The sequence below is a fragment of the Oncorhynchus clarkii genome, chromosome 1, assembly GCF_045791955.1.
Source record: "Oncorhynchus clarkii lewisi isolate Uvic-CL-2024 chromosome 1, UVic_Ocla_1.0, whole genome shotgun sequence".
In the NCBI taxonomy this organism is placed as follows: Eukaryota; Metazoa; Chordata; class Actinopteri; order Salmoniformes; family Salmonidae; genus Oncorhynchus; species Oncorhynchus clarkii.
In genome coordinates, this window is record NC_092147.1 from 16,509,690 (window position 1) to 16,531,811 (window position 22,122).

The following is a 22,122-nucleotide window of genomic DNA, read 5'->3' on the forward strand; positions in this document are numbered from 1 at the left end:
TTTCACATTGTAACATTCTGGGTGGATCTAATGAAATCTGTGCTGGCAGGAAACCTGCTCACCCTGAAACTCCCTGCTTCTTAAAGTTCACTCTAAAACGCCTGCCTGCTTTTCTATCACTCAGAAACACGTACAACTCCTCAGTAGTGGCATGTATGTAACAAGGTTTATGCTCACTGCCAACGTTTTGCTCATTGACACAGCTCTTTGTGAGACAGTCGCACACAAGGAGACGGTCGACACCCTATCAGTGTGTGTACTATAGATTTTAGTTGATGTGAAAACCTGTATCCCCAAACTCCACCCGTCCCAGATAAACATGTGTTCTGCCAGAGTGATGTCGGGGGGGGGGGGGGGGGGGGGGGGGTTAGTGGGGTGTACAGGTAGGAGTTAGAATGAGGGGGTTAGAGGGGTGTGTAGTTGGGGGTTAGTGGGGTGTGTAGGTGGGAGTTAGAATGAGGGGGTTAGAGGGGGTCTCTAAGTGAGGGGGTGAGAATTAAGAAAAACTTTTACTTTGTACAGACTGTGAGTATAGCCTTGCTATTGAGAGAGGCCGCCGTAGGCAGACCTGGCTCTCGAGACGATAGGCTATGTGTACACTGCTCACATAATGATGTGGAAACTGAGCTATGCTTACTAACTTGCCAAATGTATGACCATATTAGAGACACATATTTCCCTCAGATTACACAGACCCACAAAGATTTCGAAAACAAATCAAATTTTGATAAACTCCAATATTGGCCGGTGTAGGCCTTCATTGTAAATAAGAATTTGTTCTTAACTGACTTTCCTAGTTAAATAAAGGTTAAATAAAATATTTAAAAAATCTATTCGGTGAAATACCACAGTGTGCCATCACAGCAGTAAGATGTTTTCCATTTTGTATTTTAACTATTTGCACATCGTTACAACACTGTATATAGACATAATATGACATTTGAAATGTCTTTATTCTTTTGGAACTTCTGTGAGTGAGAGAAAGTGAGAGAGGGTGAGAGAGAGCATTTTGAAGATTTATGGCTCGGCACTCCTCGAAATGCATGCATCCTGTAATTAAGACTGGCCTTGCCTCCAGCCCTACATTTATTACCGCCCCTCCACCGCCTCGTCATCCAGCCCCCATCCTTCTGATAATAAGATCTAACTGCAGCTTGGCATCACTAATGGGTGCTAAATGCCACAAAGAGAATGTTTGTGATTACACAGCAAGAGCCTGCATAAAGTACTCCCAAGTCCAGAACAAGACTAGAGTTCTGCATTGTGTGCTCTGGCCGAACTGTTGCTTTGATGAAGCATCTTGTGCACTTAACAAAAATATATACGCATAATACAACAATTTCAAAGTCTTTACTGAGTTACGGTTCATGTAAGGAAATCAGTCAATTGAAATAAATTAATTATGCCCTAATCTATGGATTTCACATGACTGGGAGTACAGATATGCATCTGTTGGTCACAGATACTGTACCTTACAAAAAGAAGTACGGGCGTTGATCAGAAAACCAGTGAGTGTCTGGTGTTACCACCATTTGCCTCATGCAGCGCAACAAATCTCATTCACATAGAGACATAGAGTTGTTCAGGCGGTTGATTGTTGCCTGTGGAATGTTGTCCCACTCCTATTCAATGACTGTGCAAAGTTGCTGGATATTGTCTGGAACTGGAACATGCTGTTGTACACGTTGATCCAGAGCATCCCAAACATGCTCAATGGGTGACATAACTGGTGAGTATGCAGGCCATGGAAGAACTGGGACATTTTCAGCTTCCATGAATTGTGTACAGATCCTTGCAATATGGGGCCCTGCATTATCATGCTGAAACATGAGGTGGTACGACAATGGGCCCCAGGATCTCGTCCCGGTATCTCTGTGCATTCAAATTGCCATCGATAAAATGCAATTATGTTCGTAGCTTATTCCTGCCCATACCACAACCCCACTGCCACCATGTTCACAACGTTGACAACAGCAAACCGCTTGGCCACACAACGCCATACACTCTACGCTGTCTGCCATCTGCCCGGGAAAGTTTAAACTGGGATTCATCCGTGAAGAGCACACTTCTCCATCATGCCATCAAATGCTGAGCATTTTCCCACTGAGCATTTGCCCACACACCGAACTGCAGTCAGGTCAAGACCTGGAGAGGACGACAAGCATGTAGATGAGCTTCCCTGAGATGGTTTCTGACAGTCAGTTAAGAACAAATTCTTATTTACAATGACAGCCTACCGGAACTCCCAATCACAGCCAGTTATGATACAGCCTGGATTTGAACCAAGGTGTCTGTAGTGATGCCTCTAGCACTGAGATGCAGTGCCTTAAACCGCTGTGCCACGCGAGAGCACACTCAGGAGCTTCTTGATATGCCACACCTGTCAGGTGGATGGATTATCTTGGCAAAGGAAAAATGCTCACTAACAGGGATGGAGACAAATTTGTGCACAAAATTTGAGAGTTAAAGCATTTTGTGTGTATTTCTGGGAACTTTTATTTCAGCTCATGAAACATGGAACCAACACTTTACAGTCATTTCAGAGAGAATTAAAACCCAATGATGAAAAAATGTATTCTTCCGCCTCAGCTATACATTATTGGTTTGATTTGTAAACTACACTTTTGTTTGACAAGCTAGTCAGTCAAAAGATACTCTCCACACCAGCGAGTGTGAATCAATCTTTGTTGTGAACAATCTTCATACCGCAATTTAAGTTACCACAATAGCCCACTGTATTCCCCTGAGCCATGTGCTTCACTTTTACTGTTAATTTTCACCAAACTTTCCGGAGCTCTCAGCCATAGCAGCTGGGCCACATCAGGTTTTCATCATACTAGACGTCCTCTCTCGACTTAATAGCATTCTAAAGCTGAGGCTCCATCCTCCATTTTGGGGCAATAATAGTTTTCAACCCCCCTTGGTAATCTACTCCCAGCTGTAACCTGTTTTTATCTCTCCCCCTCTTCTCCGCTCCTCTCCAGCTCTACGAACTAGATGGAGACCCAAAGAGAAAAGAGTTTCTGGATGACCTATTCAGCTTCATGCAAAAGAGAGGTGAGCGAGTATTGTAAAAGGAGTGGCGGATATACAAGACAGGACTGTACCTTTCTGTCCCAGTATCTCATGCAGCAGAGCCACATTAATACAAATAAAAGACATGACTCGATAGAGATTTCACTGTTTGCCTTGGTGGGTTAGTACTGAGAGGCCCTGTTGTGTTCTCTAGCCACCTGCCCCTCCCCCTTCACTGACATAGGAAACAAAACTCTCAGCTTTCACCTCCGTGGGTGGATCTTTATTCATTTGCAGATGATTGCTTTATGATCGGCCAAGCCTTCACTGTTCCCAGCTCGTCTAAAACTAAAGCGTACATGAGACTGCATGTATCAACTTAGGAATGTATTTAGGTATATGTTTAGGCGCCAGAGTTTTTATGTAGCTCCGTTAAGTTATGGTGTTTGGTTTGGTTCAGCATTTGCATCTTTTATTAATGATCGTCACTTCGTCAGACTCTATTTGTATTTATTCTGGTTGCCCATTAGAGCTACTCTTCCTGGTGTCATGCAAAATTAAGGCAGATATATACAATTAAAAACATTACATTACATTTCACAACACATTTCACAACACGTTAAGTGTGTGCCCTCAGGCAAACAGCACATTGTATGATTTTGATTCACAAACTAGTTCTACTTTGGAAATATAAGACCAACATGTTGAAGGTAATAGTAATAAATATTATTATGTTAAGCTAGTCAGTGTGGAAAATCCAGTATTGGGTGTTTAGGGTATGTTTACACTATACACTGTGCCCTCAAAAAATGTATGGGCTGGTCTGCGTGCCTAGTTGCTCAAAGAATTGGACACTGCCCTCTAGGTACAATATAGGGAATTGAAAAGAGACTGAGATGAGAACATTTTCCTGTTTTTTTTCTCCATAGCTTTCTTTCAGAATTATAAAAATAAGTCATGTTTTTTAAAGCACAATAAGACCCAATACTATAACAAGAACAAAACAGACATGGCATTGACAATTGATAATGTATTGAAGTATTGTGTGCTATGAAAAGGTGTGATACTCTCCGTAGGAAAACAATACCGTAGAACCAGGGTAGGGTAGGTTACTTTCTAAATGTAATCTGTTACAGTTACTACTTACCTGTCAAATTGTAATCAGTAATGTAACTTTTGGATTACACAAACTCAGTAACATAATTTGATTACTTTCAGTTACTTTATGATTACTTTCCCCTTACTTTATTATTACTCCCGAGTGGAGCAGCGGTCTAAGGCACTGTATCTCAGTGCTAGAGGCGTCACAACAGACCCTGGTTTGATTCCAGGCTGTATCACAACCAGTCATGATTGGGAGTCCCATAGGGCGGCGCATAATTGGACCAGCACGGTCCGGGTTAGGGTTTGGCCGGGGGTAGGCCATCATTGTAAATAAGAATTTGTTCTTAATTGGCTTGCCTAGTTAAATAAAGGTTAAATATAAAATGTAAATAAATAAGAGGCATTAGAAGAAGACAAAAAGGATCCATCAAATGCATTTGGTGTGTCATCATAGTGATATTTTACTCAGGTGTAACAAGCATAAACTTGCGCCTTTTTGTCAGTGCTGAATTGAGTGTCAATGATAAAACAAGGTGTCATAATGTATTATTATTTTTTTGCTTGTAATGTAGATGATTACAGTTAGTTTTTTTTTGGTAATCCGATTACATGTAACTGATTACATTTAATCAGTTACTGTCCAACCCAGAATATAGAACATTTCTTTTTTCTTTTTTCTTTTTTTCTTTTTTTTTGAATTTTACCCCTTTTTCTCCCCAATTTCGTAGTATCCAATTGTTGTAGTAGCTACTATCTTGTCTCATCGCTACAACTCCCGTACGGGCTCGGGAGAGACGAAGGTTGAAAGTCATGCGTCCTCCGATACACAACCAACCAAGCCGCTGCTTCTTTAACACAGCGCACATCCAACCCGGAAGCCAGCCGCACCAATGCGCCGGAGGAAACACCGTGCACCTGGCCACCTTGGCTAGCGTACACTGCGCCCAGCCCGCCACAGGAGTCGCTGGTGCGCGATGAGACAAGGACACCCCTACCGACCAAGCCCTCCCTAACCCGGGCGACGCTAGGCCAATTGTGCGGACCTCCCGGTCGCGGCCGGTTACGACAGAGCCTGGGCGCGAACCCAGGACTCTGATGGCACAGCTGGCGCTGCAGTACAGCGCCCTTAACCACTGCGCCACCCGGGAGGCAGAACATGACATTTCTGAATATATTTTTGTACTCCTGAAGCATTAAAATGTTTCAGACCACTAGAAAGTTTTCTCAGTTCACAGTCAGTTCCATGGCAACTTATCAAAAGGGAAACCTAGCAAAAGAGTATGGTGTTAGCGACATGCAGTGAATTGTCTTTTCCTCGTCTCCAGGAACCCCTGTGAACAGGATCCCCATCATGGCCAAGCAGGTCCTAGACCTGTACATGCTGTACCAGCTGGTGACAGAGAAGGGAGGCCTGGTGGAGGTCATCAACAAGAAGCTGTGGAGAGAGATCACTAAAGGACTCAACCTGCCTACCTCAATTACCAGTGCAGCCTTTACTCTCAGGACACAGTGAGTACACACACACGCAAGCGCAAGCACACACTTACACACACACACACACACACACACACACACACACACACACACACACATACACACATGTGAGCACACGCTTATGCACACCGAACACACACACACATTCCCCCATATCATTTGTAAACTTGTTTCAAGGTATACTTATCCATTGTAATACTGTGTTTTTCAAATAGTTTCATATTTCATAAAAGTATCCCAATACCAACTGAAATATCTTTTTCACAGGTACATGAAGTACCTGTATCCATACGAATGTGACAAGAGGAGCCTCAGCAACCCCAACGAGCTCCAGGCAGCTATCGACTGTAACCGACGGGAGGGCCGCCGGCAGAGCTTCGGCAGCTCACTCTTCACCTACTCCCCCAATGGGACCCCCACCATGCTGTCCTCCCCCAAGATGTCCATGCAGAACATGGGGATGAACGTGGCCACCAATGGAGGCCACTCTCTCACTCCCATCCAAAAAATCAAGAAAGGTACATAAAAGGAAGGGTTGGGGTTTTGAACTTTGTATGCACTCGTCTAGCCAACGATGAACAGTATTGATGGATCGAAAGGTGTTTTGCTATACTCAGATATCTTTAAAGGACAATTATTCTGCATTGAGATGAGGAAATGTATTTTGTATTTTTAAAAGAAAAAAAAGAAAAAGGTGGGTTCATTCATATCACTGACATGAATAAAGCCAACGATTGAAGTGAACGTGAACACAATGAGGGTTGGGAGGGTTCATACTTATCACAGAACGGTTGAAGTGAACAGTAACCCATAACATCATACAACAGATACTTAATTTGAAGAGCTACCACATCCTGGACCAAAACGACCCTGCTCTAAACTTCTCCATCTCCCCTCTCCCCTGTAGAAGAGGAGGGTGACCAGCCTGTGTCCGGCTTGGGCTTCATGTCCAGGCACCCTCTGGTTGGTAATTCGGTGGCGGTGCAGGCAGCAGCGGCCCAGTTAGCGGCTCTAGAGCAGCTGAGGGACAGACTGGAGGCAGGTGAGCCCCCGGAGAAGAAGATTGCCCTACCTGCTGAGAAGCACCAGCGGCTGCTGCAGAGAGCGCTGCAGCACAATCTGCTGGCCAGGACTGCCCAGATGCCCATGAACATCCGCATCAACAACCAAGGTAGAGCTTGTTGCCATTTTTAAATGCACTTTAAATAATGTTAAATTTGATTCGAAAGTACCAAGATTGGTCCACCATTGCTTCCCTTCAGTAAAATAAATTATTTCTTAGTATAGTTAATATTAAAGGTGTGATGGGTTCGCATTCAAAAAGATGTTGCATACAGCTTAATTCATTATTTTATTTTATTATTTTCACTTCATTAGGGATTAGCATACACAGACATTTCAGCTTTTCAGCCTTCTTCAGTGTGTAGGTACAAAGCTTTTTCATTCAAAACAGCATTTGTAGGGAACACAGGTGAGCAACCGATGAGCAGAAGGTGCTTCTAATCAGGTTTGCCACCAATGTTCCCTCTAAACTGCACGTATGCGTGTGTGCGCAGTAGCCCCGAGGACAGAAGAAATATCAGCTCACTGAGAGAAGCACAAGATTGAACTTCACTCAACTTTCTAGAGTTTTCCGTTAGTTAACACTATCAACATTTTCCTTTACTGTGGCTATTGTGATCGAATCAACGCAATATTAGCCACATTCAATGTAACATACCGAAAAACAAAACAAATTATGCAAGAGATTTTGTTGTAGGCACAAGGCATCAGAGTATGATTATTTTGCGCACTGACTCAGTCCATACTCTACACAGACTGGTGCATAACTAATCAGAGCTGCAGAAGGCCTATATGCAAATAGACCATTGCCATATATGGATCTGTGTCATTTAATTTTAACTCTACTGTGTTTACAGCTGTGGTAGTGGTGCATGTAGCCACGTGTGCACATTTAGTTCATATCCTTTGCTAGTTAGTGAGTTATTAGCCCAGTTATAGATCATTTGTAGTCACCAATAGGGGTGTGATTGCTTACTACAAGAGCACAAAACGTGTTCATTTCTAAACATTTTTGAAAGCTAGTCAGGTACAGAGCTTTTTTCTTGTCTTAAAGGAGCAGTGTTGTATTTTGAGACAGGCTTGAATAAACTAAATAGCCAATAGGCAGAGGGTAGCATAATTTGTCTGACTCTCTGTAATAATGGTATGGGAATAATAATGCATTTTATTTTGACAAGTTGTTTCTTGCATCAAACAACACAACATGTTCAGTCACCTCCTTGTCTGAAGGACAAGTGGATAAACAGGTTAATGTCAAGCCCTGCATGTTTTTTTCCCAAAAGTCTCATGGAATGTAGGCCGACATTGAACACCACACATTGGCTGCTACTGTAGGCTGAATGATAGAACAGCTATTTCCATGTTAAAATGTTATGGGATGCATTTTCTCTCATGGTAGGCCACGGGTAGGCCTACACTATGATCAAATAGCTACAGTAACCTACTTGGCCCCTGTTAAAACTAACTTAAAGCGGTTACAGCCTCAGTGTTCACAGTAAACGCGTGCTGGATGTTGCACATAATTTTCACAACGTTTAAGTTAGAGGGAACATTGGTTGTCACTCATCTGCCAATCAGGGATGTGGCTTCTCTGGTGTACCTGTATACAAGTTACAGTCATAAAGAAATACAGAATGATAGGGTATGGGAGCGGGCACAAAGGGCAACTGAGGACATCAGGTGGGAACCATTCATGAATCAATGGCCTTAGGTGTCCACTCACTTGGATACGTTGGTAAACTATCTCATGAATTGATTTAATGTATCCAAGTTAGCGGGGTGGGTTCCATTTGTTTGTTAGGTTGTTCCAGAAGTTAGTTAGTTTATTCAGATATTGTCACGCCCTGAACTTAGAGAGCCTTTTTATTTCTCTATTTGTTTAGGTCAGGGTGTGATTTGGGTGGGCATTCTAGTTTGTCTATTTCTTTGTTGGCCGGGTATGGTTCCCAATCAGAGGCAGCTGTCTATTGTTGTCTCTGATTGGGGATCATACTTAGGCAGCCCTTTCCCACCTTCAGTTGTGGGATCTTGTTTGTGTGTAGTTGCTTTCTGCACTGCATATAGCTTTACGTTTGTTTTGCATTTTGTAGTTTTTTGGTGTCATTTAAAATAAAAGTATAATGTACGCCTACCACGCTGCACCTTGGTCTCATTCTAACAACGGACGTAACAAATATTCCTTATTACAGGTTATTAGATTGTTCAACTCATTTATTTATATGTTTGTTTGTGCAGTTAGTTTAAGATCCTTTACTCGTCAATTGTACAGAAGGTCCAACCGAAATGTGGCCAACTCCTCTGAAAGACAAACATACATATACAGGTTGGAGAAGTTAGAGCAGGGGGCTGCCACACTGGTGCAGTTGTTGTGGGGGGTGTTAAGTGACTTCCTTAGACCCAGGATTTGAACTGGCAACCCTCCAGTTGCTGGCTCGCTTCTCAAAACTCTAGGCTACCTGCCGCCCCATATGTTTATGTAGTGAGGTTGTTCATATTTACACATTTTCCTGAGATGTTGATGCTTATATCTGCTGTTAAACATCACCTATGAGTGTTGTGTACATTACATGCTGTGTGTGTTTTCTCAGATGGCCGACAGGACTCAGCTCTCAATCTCACAACTAATGGCATGAGCAGCATCAGTATGTCAGTGGAACTCAATGGAGTCATGTACACCGGTGAGTCACCAGTCACAGAATCAACAACACGGTCTTGTGTTACCATACAGTACCTGTCAAAAGTTTGGACACACCTACTCATTCAAGGGTTTTTCTTTTCTACATTTTCTACATTGTAGAATAATACTGAAGACATCAAAACTATGAAATAACGCATATGGAATCATGTAGTAACCATAAAAGTGTTAAACAAATGAAAATATATTTTATATTTGAGATTCTTCAAAGTAGCCACCCTTTGCCTTGATGACAGCTTGAATCAGGCCTTCATGGTCGAATTGCTGCAAAGAAACTACTACTAAAGGACACCAATAAGAAGAAGACTTTCTTGGGCCAAAAAACACAAGCAATGGACATTAGACCGGTGGAAATCTGTCCTTTGGTCTGATGAGTCCAAATTTGAGATTTTTGGTTCCAACCGCCGTGTCTTTGTGAGATGCAGAGTAGGTGAACGGCTGATCTTGGCATGTGTGGTTCCCACCGTGAAGCATGAAGGAGGAGGTGGGATGGTGTGGGGGTGCTTTGCTGGTGACACTGTCTGTGATTTATTTAGAATTCAAGGCACACTTAACCAGCATGGCTACCAAAGCATTCTGCAACGATACGCCGTCCCATCTGGTCTGCACTTAGTGGGACTATCATTTGTTTTTCAACAGGACAATGACCGAAAAAAACACCTCCAGGCTGTGTAAGAGCTATTTGACCAAGGAGAGTGATGGTGCTGCATCAGATGACCTGGCCTCCACAATCACCCAACCTCAACCCAAATGAGATGGTTTGGGATGAGTTGGATTGCAGAGTGAAGGAAAACAGCCAACAAATACTCAGCAGATGTAGGAACTCCTTGGTTTTGAGAATGCCAAGAGTGTGCAAAGCTGTCATCAAGGGTGGCTACTTTGAAGAATCTAAAATATAATATATATTTTGATTTGTTTAACACTTTTTTGGTTACTACATGATTCCATATGAGTTATTTCATAGTTTTGAAGTCTTCACTATTATTCTACAATGTAGAAAATAGTAAAAATAACAAAAACCCCTTAAATGAGTAGGTGTGTCCAAACTTTTGACTACAACTATCATTCCTGAATTCACAACATTGTTTGTCAACATTTGACTTATGTAGGTCAGGTTACTCAGACCAACTTGCTATCTTTTATTTTTGCAATGACAGAAGTCTCACACTGGTGTTTCTGTTTTCTGTGCAGGTGTGCTTTTTGCTCAGGCAGCAGGATCAGCCTCGTCAGGCCCCTCTGGATCATCAAGTAACAGCAAAGCCCCTGGTGGGCACAGTGGATCCTAGTGGCTCCCCTACACACCTACCTCATCCACCTATCTTTGATGCTAACTAAAGCCAAAAATAAACCTCGTTTTCTACTTAGCCTATGCCAAAAAAAAACATATATATGGCAAGACAAACTGAAACTCAGACCACTTGAAGTACACTCTCAGGTCCTCTCATATATTCTTCCCTCTTTTGTTCTTTAGCCTAAATAAGTTTGAATAACCCAACAAGGAGCCAGTATATGATAGATATTTGCACAGCCTATGAATAATTTATTTCTACATAAATGTACAGATTATCTGAGAACAAAAGAAAAATAATACATTGGAAGGGTAATGCACTGTTTAAACATTTAACACAGCTACTGACTGACAATTAAGCTTTTTCTCAAGAGGAAAAATAAGTTGTTTGTAACATTATCATTCTCCTCATTGTTATTATTATTATTATCATCATCATCATCACTAACAATATACTCATTGCAAAAAATATATATTTAGGATTCTATAAAGCAGAACATTTGACATTTCTTGTATTTTAAGTAGAAAAGCTTTAAAGTATGTTATTTCTTCAGGGTATAACAAAGTACCATTGTGACCTCATGTTATAGAATTCCACCTTTACGTTTGCATGATGCAGTCAGAAACAAATCAATCTTTGCTGAGATTTTCTATTAATTGCTCAGACACAGGTTTTGTCTTGCATTTTTTTCTAGTAGAAGTCAACAGGCATTCTTAATGCTCATTGGGCTTTAGAATATGTGCAGGTTTTTCTCAGGTGTCCGCCAGATTGCTGTGAAACAATAACATTGTATTTAACTGCTATATGTTTCTGTCATAGCCACACATTATACAAATGTATTTCCTGGTTTGAGTGTTTGTTTCTCTCATGACACATTTCAACCATATTTTTTTGATTTTCATGTAGAATTTAGTTTTCTATCAAATTGTCTCATCAATTACCCAGGGTACTCGGTCCTTTTATAAGAAGTGGGATCATCTTCACTCTACGTAAAGCTTTTAGTTTAAAGGTTGATCACTCTGAGACGACACAGAGTATGGGGATTGATATGTGCAGGAATTCTTAGCTCTGCCATTGTGAGCCTTTAAAACTGAGGCTTGAGGCTGAAAGGGACTCTATTTATAAGCTTGTCATCATAATGTCTCAAGAGTGCCTACACCTTGATATGTGAAATCTTCATAACGACAAAGCATTAATGAATTTAGCTACGTGCTTGCATTATATAGTGCTGCTTATATCCAAGTGCTTCTTATATTCACAGCTATACCATTATCTTCAATCTGTTGAGGAGTCAGAGGAGGAGTCAGAGGAGGCCAGTTTAATGACAATAGAAGATGTTACAGAGAATATTGTGGGATTGACTGATATCTGTTTCATCTGCTGGCATTTGCTTTACTTAATTTCAGTTATCAGAAGTACAGTTTTTTTTGTATATAACACAGTTGCATAGTAATCATGCTCCTGTAGCAACAGAACAATGGTTATTCTATTAAACAATTTTCACTGAAACGTATGAAGGAGTCTGTCCTCTCCAGCTAGACCCTGGGGGGTAAAGCTCTCTCAGAGAATGATAAAAGTAATAGCCAATTATTATTCCAATAAATGGCTAATGATAACATAGAGCTGTGTTATGGTTTAAAGGATGGGTGGAATCACCCAATCAATTCCTGACTTTGGGTCAGCACGGATCTTCAATTTGATATTTTTACCACTTTGTCCCCAAGGCAAGCATTCCCATCCGAGCATCTTCTCATTTAAAAAAATATATATATTTTTATCAGATATCAATTGATTTGCAGCTCTCAGAGATATTTGCATTTTAACTGCTAAGGTGCATTCATCTTAAGATAGCTAGCTGGGATAACCACATATCACAGTAAGTATTTTTCCTAAACAAAGTAGCTATCAGCAAAGTCAGAGCTAGCAAGGGGGGAAAAAGTAAAGTGTTTCAGATGTTTGCAGAAGATGGGCAGGGACTCTGCTGTCCTAGCTTCAGGGAGAAGCTTGTTCCACCATTGGGGTGCCAGGACAGAGAAGAGCTTGGACTGGGCTGAGCGGGAGCTGCCCTTCTGTAGGGGTGGGAGGGCCAAGAGACCAAAGGTGGCAGAATGGCATGCTCAGGTTGTGGTGCATGGTTTGAACATAGAGAGGGGTAGTTCCTGTTGCTGCTCTGTAGGCAAATACCATTATCTTGTAGTGAGCTGCGACTGGAAGCCAATGGAGTGTGCTGAGGAGCGGAGTGACATTGGAGAACTTGCAAAGGTTGAACACCAGGCAGGCTGCAGCATTCTGGATAAGTTGCAGGGGTTTGATGGCACACGCAGGGAGCCCAGCCAACAGCGAGTTGCAGTGTTCCAGATGGGAGATGACAAGTGCCTGGATTAAGACCTGTGCCGCTTCCTGTGTGAGGTAGGGTCATACTCTGTTGTAGAGCATGAACCTGCAGGAGCGAGTCACTGCTTTGATGTTTGCAGAGAAAGACAGCATGTTGACCAGTGTCGTGCCAAGGTTCTTTGCACTCTGGGAGGGGGGGGACACCATGGAGTTGTCAACTGGGATGGACAGGTCTTGGAGCGTGCAGACCTTCACCAGAAGGAAGAGCAGCTCCATCTTGTTGAGCTTGTGGTGGTGGGCCGAAATCCAAGCTTTAGATATCTGCCAAGCAGCCAGAGATGTGTGTTGCCACCTAGGTGTCAGAAGGGGAGAAGGAAATAGTAGTTGATTGTCATCTGCATAGCAATGAGGGGAGAGACCATGTGAGGATATGACGGAGCTGAGTGAGATAGAAGAGGAGAGGGCCTAGAACAGAGCCCTGGGTCATGCCAGTAGTGAGAGTATATGGTGCTGACACAGATCCTCTCCACGTCACCTGGTAAGAGCAGCCTGCCAGGTAAGAAGCAGTCCCAAGAGTTTGAGAAGCACAGCCCTGAGAGGGTGGAGAGGAGAATCTGACGGAAGGCGGTTTCTGTATCTTCAAGAAACCGCATAGATTCACACTCAGTACTTTTCAGAATCCTCAGGGAAGGTCGATTTTGACTTTATTGTAGCAACAATAAGGAGATGTTACACACATTGTATACCTCATGGTCTTTTTTCCTGCAGATCCATTTGACCTCAATGTAGGGCCTGCCTCTACCTCAAGTCTATGCTTTGACCAAATCTCTTGTAAGACCATTTCCCTTTACACAGTAAATAATCCAAAATGGTTGGAAGGATAGATTATTGCAGACAATCGTCTAACGCAAGAGGGGAGCAAAGTACACTTCAATCCGGCCCGCCCTTTTTTCTTCCCAATTGGTAGTTAGTCTTGTCCCATCGCTGCAACTCTCGTACAGACTCAGGAGAGGCGAAGGTCGAGAGCCGTGCGTCCTCCAAAACACGACCCAGCCAAGCCGCACTGCTTCTTGACACAATGCCCGCTTAACCCGGAAGCCAGCCGCACCAATGTCTGGGCCCGCCACAGGAGTCGCTAGAGCGTGATGGTACAAGGAAATCCCGGCCTGCCAAACTTTCTCCTAACCCGGACGACACGTGGCCAATTATATGCCGCCTCATGGGTCTCCCAGTCACGGCCAGCTGTGACACAGCCTGGTATCGAACCTGGGTCTGTAGTGACGCCTCAAACACTGCGATGCAGTGCCTTAGACCGCTGCGCCACTCGGGAGGCCCCACAAATTGATTTTAACAAACAATTGGTCCGCCCAAAAATGCAGCCCTCCGTTGAATTTCAAAATCCCAATGTGGCCCTCAAGGCAAAAAGTTTGCCCACTCCTGGTCTAACGCCTTTAATAATTTCTTTATCATAATTGATGACAATCCCTTTGGATTGTTTTGGCAACATGCAATGGAGACCAGGGAAGCCTCTCAGCAATACTGACTTCATGCCTTGGTGATTCTGCCCCCTAGTGGATTTATTTCTTACAGCACACAATCAGATACAGTTTGGGATGCATAGCGTGTTTATAGCTTCCGAGGTAGGCCTAATCTCTGCCTTTCCTGTTTTATATTTGATTGCAAGGCCCATGGTTTAGATTTCAACTTGATTTTGAGGAGAATTCTATCATTTCTTGATCTCAACAGAAGTTAGGAGACCTACTTACCATGGAAGAGGCTTGCTTATAGATTTCTATTCTATATCCTTTAGATTTTAGAGAGATTCTCATCAGAATCTTTCCATGAATGTTCAGCCTTAAGACATTATAAGACATACCACTTGCTTTAGCTATCTGTTTGGCAGATTGTACATGGCTGGGACAACCAAAACATGTGTGAAGATGAAATAAAATACAATGTTATCGTGAATGAAAATATATAGTTCTATTTACAGGTTAATTCATAGAAGAATTGTCACAGCATAAGAAATCTTGTAATTATAGCACTTCTGAAAAGTAATTATACACTTCTGAAAATTCTTTGGATGGCTCTAGATTATATTACTTTGTTTTTACATTGAAGTTTTCTTTAAAAAAAATATGATATAGCAACCTAGCACAGACATTACATTTACAGCTGATGACATTTATTATCATGATATTAATAACAATAGTTATTGTGACGACTCCTGTACTGGGTGATTTGGGGAAGTGCTAGGTTGACACACTGGCCTTGGTTTTGTTAACTATTTTGTTGTCATGTGTAGTATTTGGAAATGTAGAATATAAATGAGGATTTGTTCTTCTACTTCTCAGGAATATACTTCTACCTCCAGTTTTTATGGATGTATCCCTGCTAGGGCTAAAGTTACAGGTTAGTGTGTGCACATGGTGTTGTGCTTTGTATTTCTCTCTTTCTCTTCATTGGTGTTACAGATTATTTTTCATGTAGCACTTTTGCATTTTGGTCGGTGTTACACCTAGGCAACAAACTGCTATATTGAAACACTATTGCTGCAGCCTACAACTACTTCTTATAGATACAGGCACAAAATTATTTTTCAGTCCGTTTTGTGCATGTGTGATATTTTTTCTCATTATTTTCTATGATGAACCTTTTTTCCACTGAATGGGATGTTTCCCAAAATACAAGGAAACAAGTGAAGTTGAGGGGTGGCATTTTGTGCCTCTTCAGTGACCAGTTTTTAGGTGTAGTGCCCAAACAACAGATCAACAACACGCTTTTTAGAACGTGTGATCTCTTTTTAATGCTTTTTTCTGAGGGGTGAAGAACAGTTCTTGGCTATTTAATCAATGTGTTTGTGTGAATACATTCATTTTAGATTTAAATAAATATAAATGTTTCCTAGAATGTCAGCTGAGGTTTTACACCACAATTGCATTGATAAATACTTCAGCACAAAGAGATGAATGTTTCAGAGTTTCTTTAGAACAGATTACATTGAATGTTGGTATCAACTGAATGGCATGGTTAAACTTGGAAAGATTACATTCTATATCTTTAAACACATTTGTAAATTGTTATCCATCAGCCTTTACATTGGAAAAGTTTAAGACATAATTTATCTGATGAAGGCCTATCTGCATGGATTTTAAATGGGGGGGAAAAACACAAGTATACAATCTTAAATAAAATGGGTGTGTTTTATTGTATTTTGTATTGAACCTTGTCTTATTACTGATGTACATTATGTACATTCTTACTCAATTTTTACAAAACATTTTAGGTATACTAATGGTTCGCAAAAATACACCTCGATAGTTTACACTTTGTCATACACCATCTATTCATCCACAAAAAAATCGGGAGTTAACTGTAAACAAAAATCCATACAAATGGAATATGAATAGAATATGACTATTACCCTATCTAGAAATGGTCTGCCACCACAAGGCTACCATCTGCAACGTAACTTGGGTATCACGTTGACTGTTTTTTTTGTTCAAAAGCACCGCCCCTTGATTACAGCAGTAGACCTTCCCGGTAGATTTAAATGAACAGAAACAAAACAGCACGAGAACGAATGGAATAAAGGACGAAAAGCAACCACAAACAGGAACTGATATGTTCTCGACCTTTTTTTAGTAGGTACAAGGATTATAACGATTATTGTTCGTGTACAACATTTCATTTTGTGAAGATGAGACTTCGGTCTCGAAGTATTGCTGACCCTTCATCAGCACAGTTTAACGGTCGGCGGTCCTCGAAGAGAGCGGCTCCGAGCGTAACTCCGGAAAAGGTAAATCGATGAGCTTGTTTTGACCAAATATCTTGGAATAAGCTGAACTTTGAATGCGTCATACGCATTATCGTTGGCTTAAAACAAATTTGCTAGCCGAACTCACAATCGCTTGCTAACTAGCTAGCCGATTTGACAACCGTAAACAATGATGATGGTGTTGTAGTAGCTAGCTTGAAAAATGCTCTTCGTCGCTAGGACACTATTTTCACGCCACTTCGATACAGATACGACCGGAAGTGGTTTCTTGGCAGGTTATGAGAACATTTTCGCTAACCCTAACCTTTTTCCTAAACTGACACGTTAATGATCATAACCTGAATATGTTCATTCTCCACCTACTGCATAAATTCTCCTAACCTACTACGAAAACGTTCATTCCGGTTGTAGTTGTAACGAAGTGGCGTGAAAAGAGTATCCTCACTTGCTGGCAAAATTGGCTAATTCACAGTTCAACTGACCAGTTGGCCACCCTGAATGTATTTTTCGTTCTTACCCAAAACTATATATGCAATATTTTATCTCATTTATTATAATTGAACATAACCTGTCTGTAATATAAAATGGTGACTCATGTTTTTGTTTAATTTGACAAAGCATCACACTGGCTTTATCATCAACTCATGTTGATACAGGCAGGTAGTCATGTCTTACATTTCGCTTGAAATAGCTCCACGGATGTAGTGTCTGGCAGAGAGGATACAGATTACCCATCACAAGTAGGTCGAGGGGGAAGGACTTGAACTAGTATCTATGTCGCCCATGCGCTCTGTTTTTACTATCACTGTAGCTAGATGTTGTTAAATGTCAGTATACACACTGATTGATTGAATTGAATCCTCCATAGGACAAAGACTCATGATAATGTGGTCATTAGTAGGTCAGTTGGTAGATTATGGTGCTTGGAACTCCAGGATAGTGGGTTCGTTTCCCATGACCCCCTGTACATACTATGTATGCATGACTGTAAGTCGCTTTGGATAACGCCTTTTTCATCAAGGTTTGGGTCAGCCTGTATGTGAGAACTTGCAAGTTTTTATACTAGTGCCCAATACTTTACTGACATACAGTTGGTGGGGGTAATTCTGATCCTTTTTATGTGAGCTTTTAGCTACTTTTTCAGACTGTCACAATTATATTGTCTGTGTGTAGGATGAAGATGTACAACGGCCAGACAACCAGTCACTCTACCCTGATGATGATATCCCCACCGCTACAAAGCGCCCTCTTGTACAAGGGCGTGGGAGGAAAAGGGTGGCAGCCCCTGCCTATGAAGACGGAGAAGGTACTCATTTATTTTGGTGAATGCAATTGCTCTATTGTTTATTTCAAGATGTCAACTAAATACTGACAATCATTCTGTATTCATTTCTAGGTCTGGGCTTCAAGACCCCCATTAATGTGCGCCATCACCGGGTGCTGTCGGAGCTAAACCCCTCCTCCCCCCTCAATTCCACTATGCGAAATATCTACTCCCCCATGGTCCGGTTCCTCACACCTACCAAGGAAAGTAAGTACCTCAAAGGTGGATTGGATGGGCTATGTTCGAAATTGCGTACTTGCACACTATTTAGTAAGCGATCCCGAGTGTGTGTGTTTTGGCTTTTGTATGTATTTTACAAGTAGGGTAGTCTGCCTGGAAGGCCAGGGGCTAATTCATGGGTGTGCAGTGTTCAGATAGAACTATATTGTGTAGAACCGAACAGACATTCTTCTGTCTTGGAGAATAGGCCATCATGGTTTGGCACTTTCCTGAGTCCATTGGGTAGGCCTATTTGTTTACAGAGAAACTGTCACTTTCGGTTTCTAATAAACAAACTACTGTATAGGCTAGCAAGGACTTGCATGTGATTATTGAGGCAAGAGTAGATGAGGTCAGCACAGTAATGGCTCAATTGGTCCAGGGTGAATGAGTCTTATTCATTTGAATCAAGGCTGTTTTTTTTCTTTGTTTTTTAAAATCTATTCAGATACGAGAACCCCCAGCAGTGGTGATGTGATGAGCCCAGAGCAGTGTGTGTTTGGCTATGGTTCCATCAGCCTTCTCGCTGGAGATGAGGACAATGATGACGTTTTCAGCCCGTGGGTTCTTCCGTTTTTTGTTCTTGGTTCTGTGGAATGATTATAAGGCTGCATGCCATAACATATTATGAAATACAATGATGAAATACTTGATGAATGAGATCACCTCAGGATCATCTTGGGGCTATGTCATAATGCAGGATCAAAGAGTTACCAGCAAACCGTCCATTGGTGTCAAATAACTCTGATAAGATAATCAACAGCTGGGCATCTAAAGAAGCTGGCCAGCCTGGCCAACATAATTGTTCCTGGTTTGTGATGCACTTCTGCTGAAATAATCCACTGCCCATACTTGCTGTCCTAATGTCTGTGGTTCTCAAGGACTCCCTTTTCCTGAAAGTAATTAATCCATTGCACTGTTGTATTTAGCTTTACCTTCATCAAGAACATTCCATCCAAATCCCAGCAATCCAAACCATGCATACGAGACATCCCACCTAAGACGAGGAGTACGCCCCAAGCCACTCTAGTTTTAGATCTGGTGAGTGTTGGGTTTACCTTTTGAGATTAGTGACTAATCAAAGCATTTACTTATGTAATTCCCATGCAAAGTATAATATATATTTTTTAGGCGGGTCTGGTTTACAGTCTAATATTTACTTAGTATATTAATGTATCAGTAGGTTGTATTTCCATGATGATTACCAAGTTATATTATCATTCCATCAAAATTAAACACTGGGGTACCAATTGCTTGGATATTTTTGTGTTCTAGGATGAAACGCTCATTTACAGCTCTCTGAACCGGATTGAGGATGCAGAGTACACCTTTCACACATGCTTTCAGGACAATCAGTACAAAGTTAGTGAATCAATCTGTTCATTTCAGACCTTTAAGGCCTCAGGAAGGCAGTGATAAGGGCTTTTATCCTTTGCTTGAATGACCAGTGTTTATTTTTTTAATAGGATGAATGTCTGTCTAATGATGGTAACATAAAATATTGTAATATTTTAATTATCTTACCTCAATAGGTCTACATGATTCTACGACCACATGTGAAAGAATTTCTGGAAGCCATGACAAAACATTTTGAGGTATGTTTTCAAGTTGTTGTTATTATGTGTGCAGTAGCCATGTGTTTTTATTTTTGCTACATGTTTAACTTTCCCCCATGTATGTTTATTGTTAAGAAGCCAGTTAATTGAATGACTCAAATGTGTTTTTCGCAGATGTTTGTTTATACATCTGCAAAGAAAGAATATGCAGGGAAAATACTGGGCATCTTGGACCCGAAAAGAAGGCTGTTTCGGTATGAGAAGTAACATTTTTTTTTACTTTGGTTGCTGTCCTTTTGCAATGCTTGTTTTGCTGTATTGTTGTAGTGGTATTGCAGCTGCAGAGTTCTGTGTACCAGAGACAGGCTGACAATCTCATCTACTTTGAATAATTTGAGGAATAGATTTCAGTTGATATTAGGTTGTACTTTAAATGTGTATAACTGATATCTCCTTTTGTAGACACTGTATATATCATGTACATAACTGATATCTTCTTTTGTAGACACCGTTTGTATCAACAGGACTGTACCTGTGTTCTTGGGCACTATGTCAAGGATTTGGGCGTACTTAAGAGGGACCTTGCTAAAACGGTGGTTTTGGACAATGCTCCACACACATACCCCTACCATGTGTGTTTACTGTGATGTTGTTCACTTAATTATACGATGCATATTTTTTTTCTTTGGAAGCAGAGTGGAGTTTTATTAAATTTCCTGCTTTATTTCTGCAGCTGATGAATATGCTTCCCATCAAGAGCTGGTCTGGGGATAAGGAGGACAAAGAACTTCAGAAGCTCATCCCGTATCTTGAGAGAGTGTCCGGAACAGTACGTTGACAGTGTTTTGCTATCCCACCTCCGGTGGCATACAAAGTATTATTTTCATTAAATTGTAGTGTTTCTTTTTGTTGTTGCAATTTCCATAATTCACAACCTAGTTAGGTGTCTTCTAGGATTAAATCTCTTTTGACAAAACCAACATCACACATGCAACAGAGATCTCATTTGGGAAGTGGGTATGCCCCTGGGGTATGGAAAAAGCAGAAAAACTAACCTTGAGTCAGTCTTAAACACTAGTATTCTACAAATACCACAAGTTAAAGCTGTTATTGTATGTTTGGAAATGTAATTCAGAAAGACTGTGCTACTACTTGTATTCCACAAGAAACAGCACCAGTGTTCTACAAAATAAATAGTGGATGTTTTTACTAACTTGAAGGCACCAATCTTCTGTAGGATGATTGCCGTGAGGTACTGAAGAGGAGGACAGACCACTTTCACAGACTGCTCTCTGAGGATTGAGAAAAGGCTTCTGATCATCCTTCCATAAATGTTTTAATTGCAAACATGAACTATATCTACTATTCTAGTCCTTCTGTATAATCCCTGAATGACCAATGGGTTTCTGATAGTGTGTCAATTTAAAATGCAGAGATTCCCAAACATTTCTCACTCAGCCCACAATAGTTTAAAAATGAACTATTTGAATATAATGACACAACTTTATGTTCTTCATACTTAATAATCCTAATTTATTGACAGAAAATATATTTTTAGAAGCTGTTATGTAAATATTCTTTGATTATTTTAGTGACATGATTGGATTTTTCACCTCAACAAAAGCCAGAACAAGTTTCTGTAAATAATAAAACAACTTAAACCATGCTGGTCTTTTTCAGAATCATTTGAGAAGTCTCTGATTAATTTAGTCTTATTTGTCTGGTTGACCTCATGCACGAAAATGCAAATCTCTCTTTACGCTTGTCAAACTAGATTCTGACACTACTGCTTACATCTGCACTGGGGTCGGACAGGCTTCCTGTTTAGATTAAGACACTATGGAACTGGTGCAAGATATGGCTCAGAAAACAACTCAATCCAGGGGGGAGAAATGCGTTGTTCTCCGAATTGTCCCATTATCCAAACTGTTACACCGAGAATCATTGAACGGCTGCTAGTTTAAGTAAACTGCTATTTATCCTCATTCTAGCTATCGGTACCCGTCGCAGTCATTGCGGAATGGCACATAGCGTTGAACAAAGGAGCTGATTAGCTGACACTGCCATTCCAAAATGGCTGCTTCTGCTACTTAGCATGAAGATGGAAAGGGCCATTTTCTGTAAAAACTAGTGGTCATTCAATCTCGATCTAACAGTTGGGATAATGGGACAATTCGGAGTACAATGTATTTATCATCCCTGGGAATATCTCACTCCGGCTCCACGGTGTCTTTATCTAAATAGGAATCCTG

The 22,122-nt window shown here is 41.2% G+C and overlaps 2 protein-coding genes across 3 annotated transcripts in view; both read left to right on the forward strand.

Annotated features, from left to right (window-relative positions):
* Nucleotides 1-16,203, forward strand: part of LOC139371523 (AT-rich interactive domain-containing protein 3A-like) — a 59,339-nt gene extending 43,136 nt beyond the window's left edge. The window contains exons 4-9 of the mRNA XM_071111944.1: nucleotides 2,985-3,057; nucleotides 5,445-5,628; nucleotides 5,881-6,131; nucleotides 6,521-6,784; nucleotides 9,264-9,353; nucleotides 10,562-16,203. Coding sequence (XP_070968045.1) covers nucleotides 2,985-3,057; nucleotides 5,445-5,628; nucleotides 5,881-6,131; nucleotides 6,521-6,784; nucleotides 9,264-9,353; nucleotides 10,562-10,656 — 957 coding nt within the window. The 3' untranslated portion in view covers nucleotides 10,657-16,203. The remainder of the gene's footprint in view (nucleotides 1-2,984; nucleotides 3,058-5,444; nucleotides 5,629-5,880; nucleotides 6,132-6,520; nucleotides 6,785-9,263; nucleotides 9,354-10,561) is intronic.
* A 304-nt stretch (nucleotides 16,204-16,507) lies between these two features.
* LOC139415357 (CTD (carboxy-terminal domain, RNA polymerase II, polypeptide A) small phosphatase like 3) lies at nucleotides 16,508-21,534 on the forward strand. Of its 2 annotated transcripts, none has more exons than XM_071163442.1 (11): nucleotides 16,508-16,792; nucleotides 17,945-18,077; nucleotides 18,168-18,302; nucleotides 18,763-18,874; nucleotides 19,244-19,355; nucleotides 19,590-19,676; nucleotides 19,847-19,909; nucleotides 20,045-20,124; nucleotides 20,376-20,502; nucleotides 20,604-20,699; nucleotides 21,108-21,534. In XM_071163442.1, exons 1-11 carry the CDS (start codon nucleotides 16,694-16,696, stop codon nucleotides 21,171-21,173), a joined length of 1,110 nt encoding a protein of 369 aa, XP_071019543.1. In that variant the 5' UTR covers nucleotides 16,508-16,693; the 3' UTR covers nucleotides 21,174-21,534. The 2 variants fall into 2 exon arrangements, with proteins under 2 accessions (XP_071019543.1, XP_071019552.1); XM_071163451.1 differs by having other exon boundaries at nucleotides 20,376-20,463.
* Nucleotides 21,535-22,122: the final 588 nt, after the last annotated feature.

What these genes read in the sequence shown, in the direction of transcription:
- LOC139415357 (XM_071163442.1), top strand. Translation starts at nt 16,694, where the DNA reads ATGAGACTTCGGTCTCGAAGTATTGCTGACCCTTCATCAGCACAGTTT. An exon ending in CCACTCTAGTTTTAGATCTG is followed by an intron (nt 19,356 to 19,589) that starts GTGAGTGTTGGG and finishes TTTGTGTTCTAG; the next exon opens with GATGAAACGCTCATTTACAG. An exon ending in CACACACATACCCCTACCAT is followed by an intron (nt 20,503 to 20,603) that starts GTGTGTTTACTG and finishes TTATTTCTGCAG; the next exon opens with CTGATGAATATGCTTCCCAT.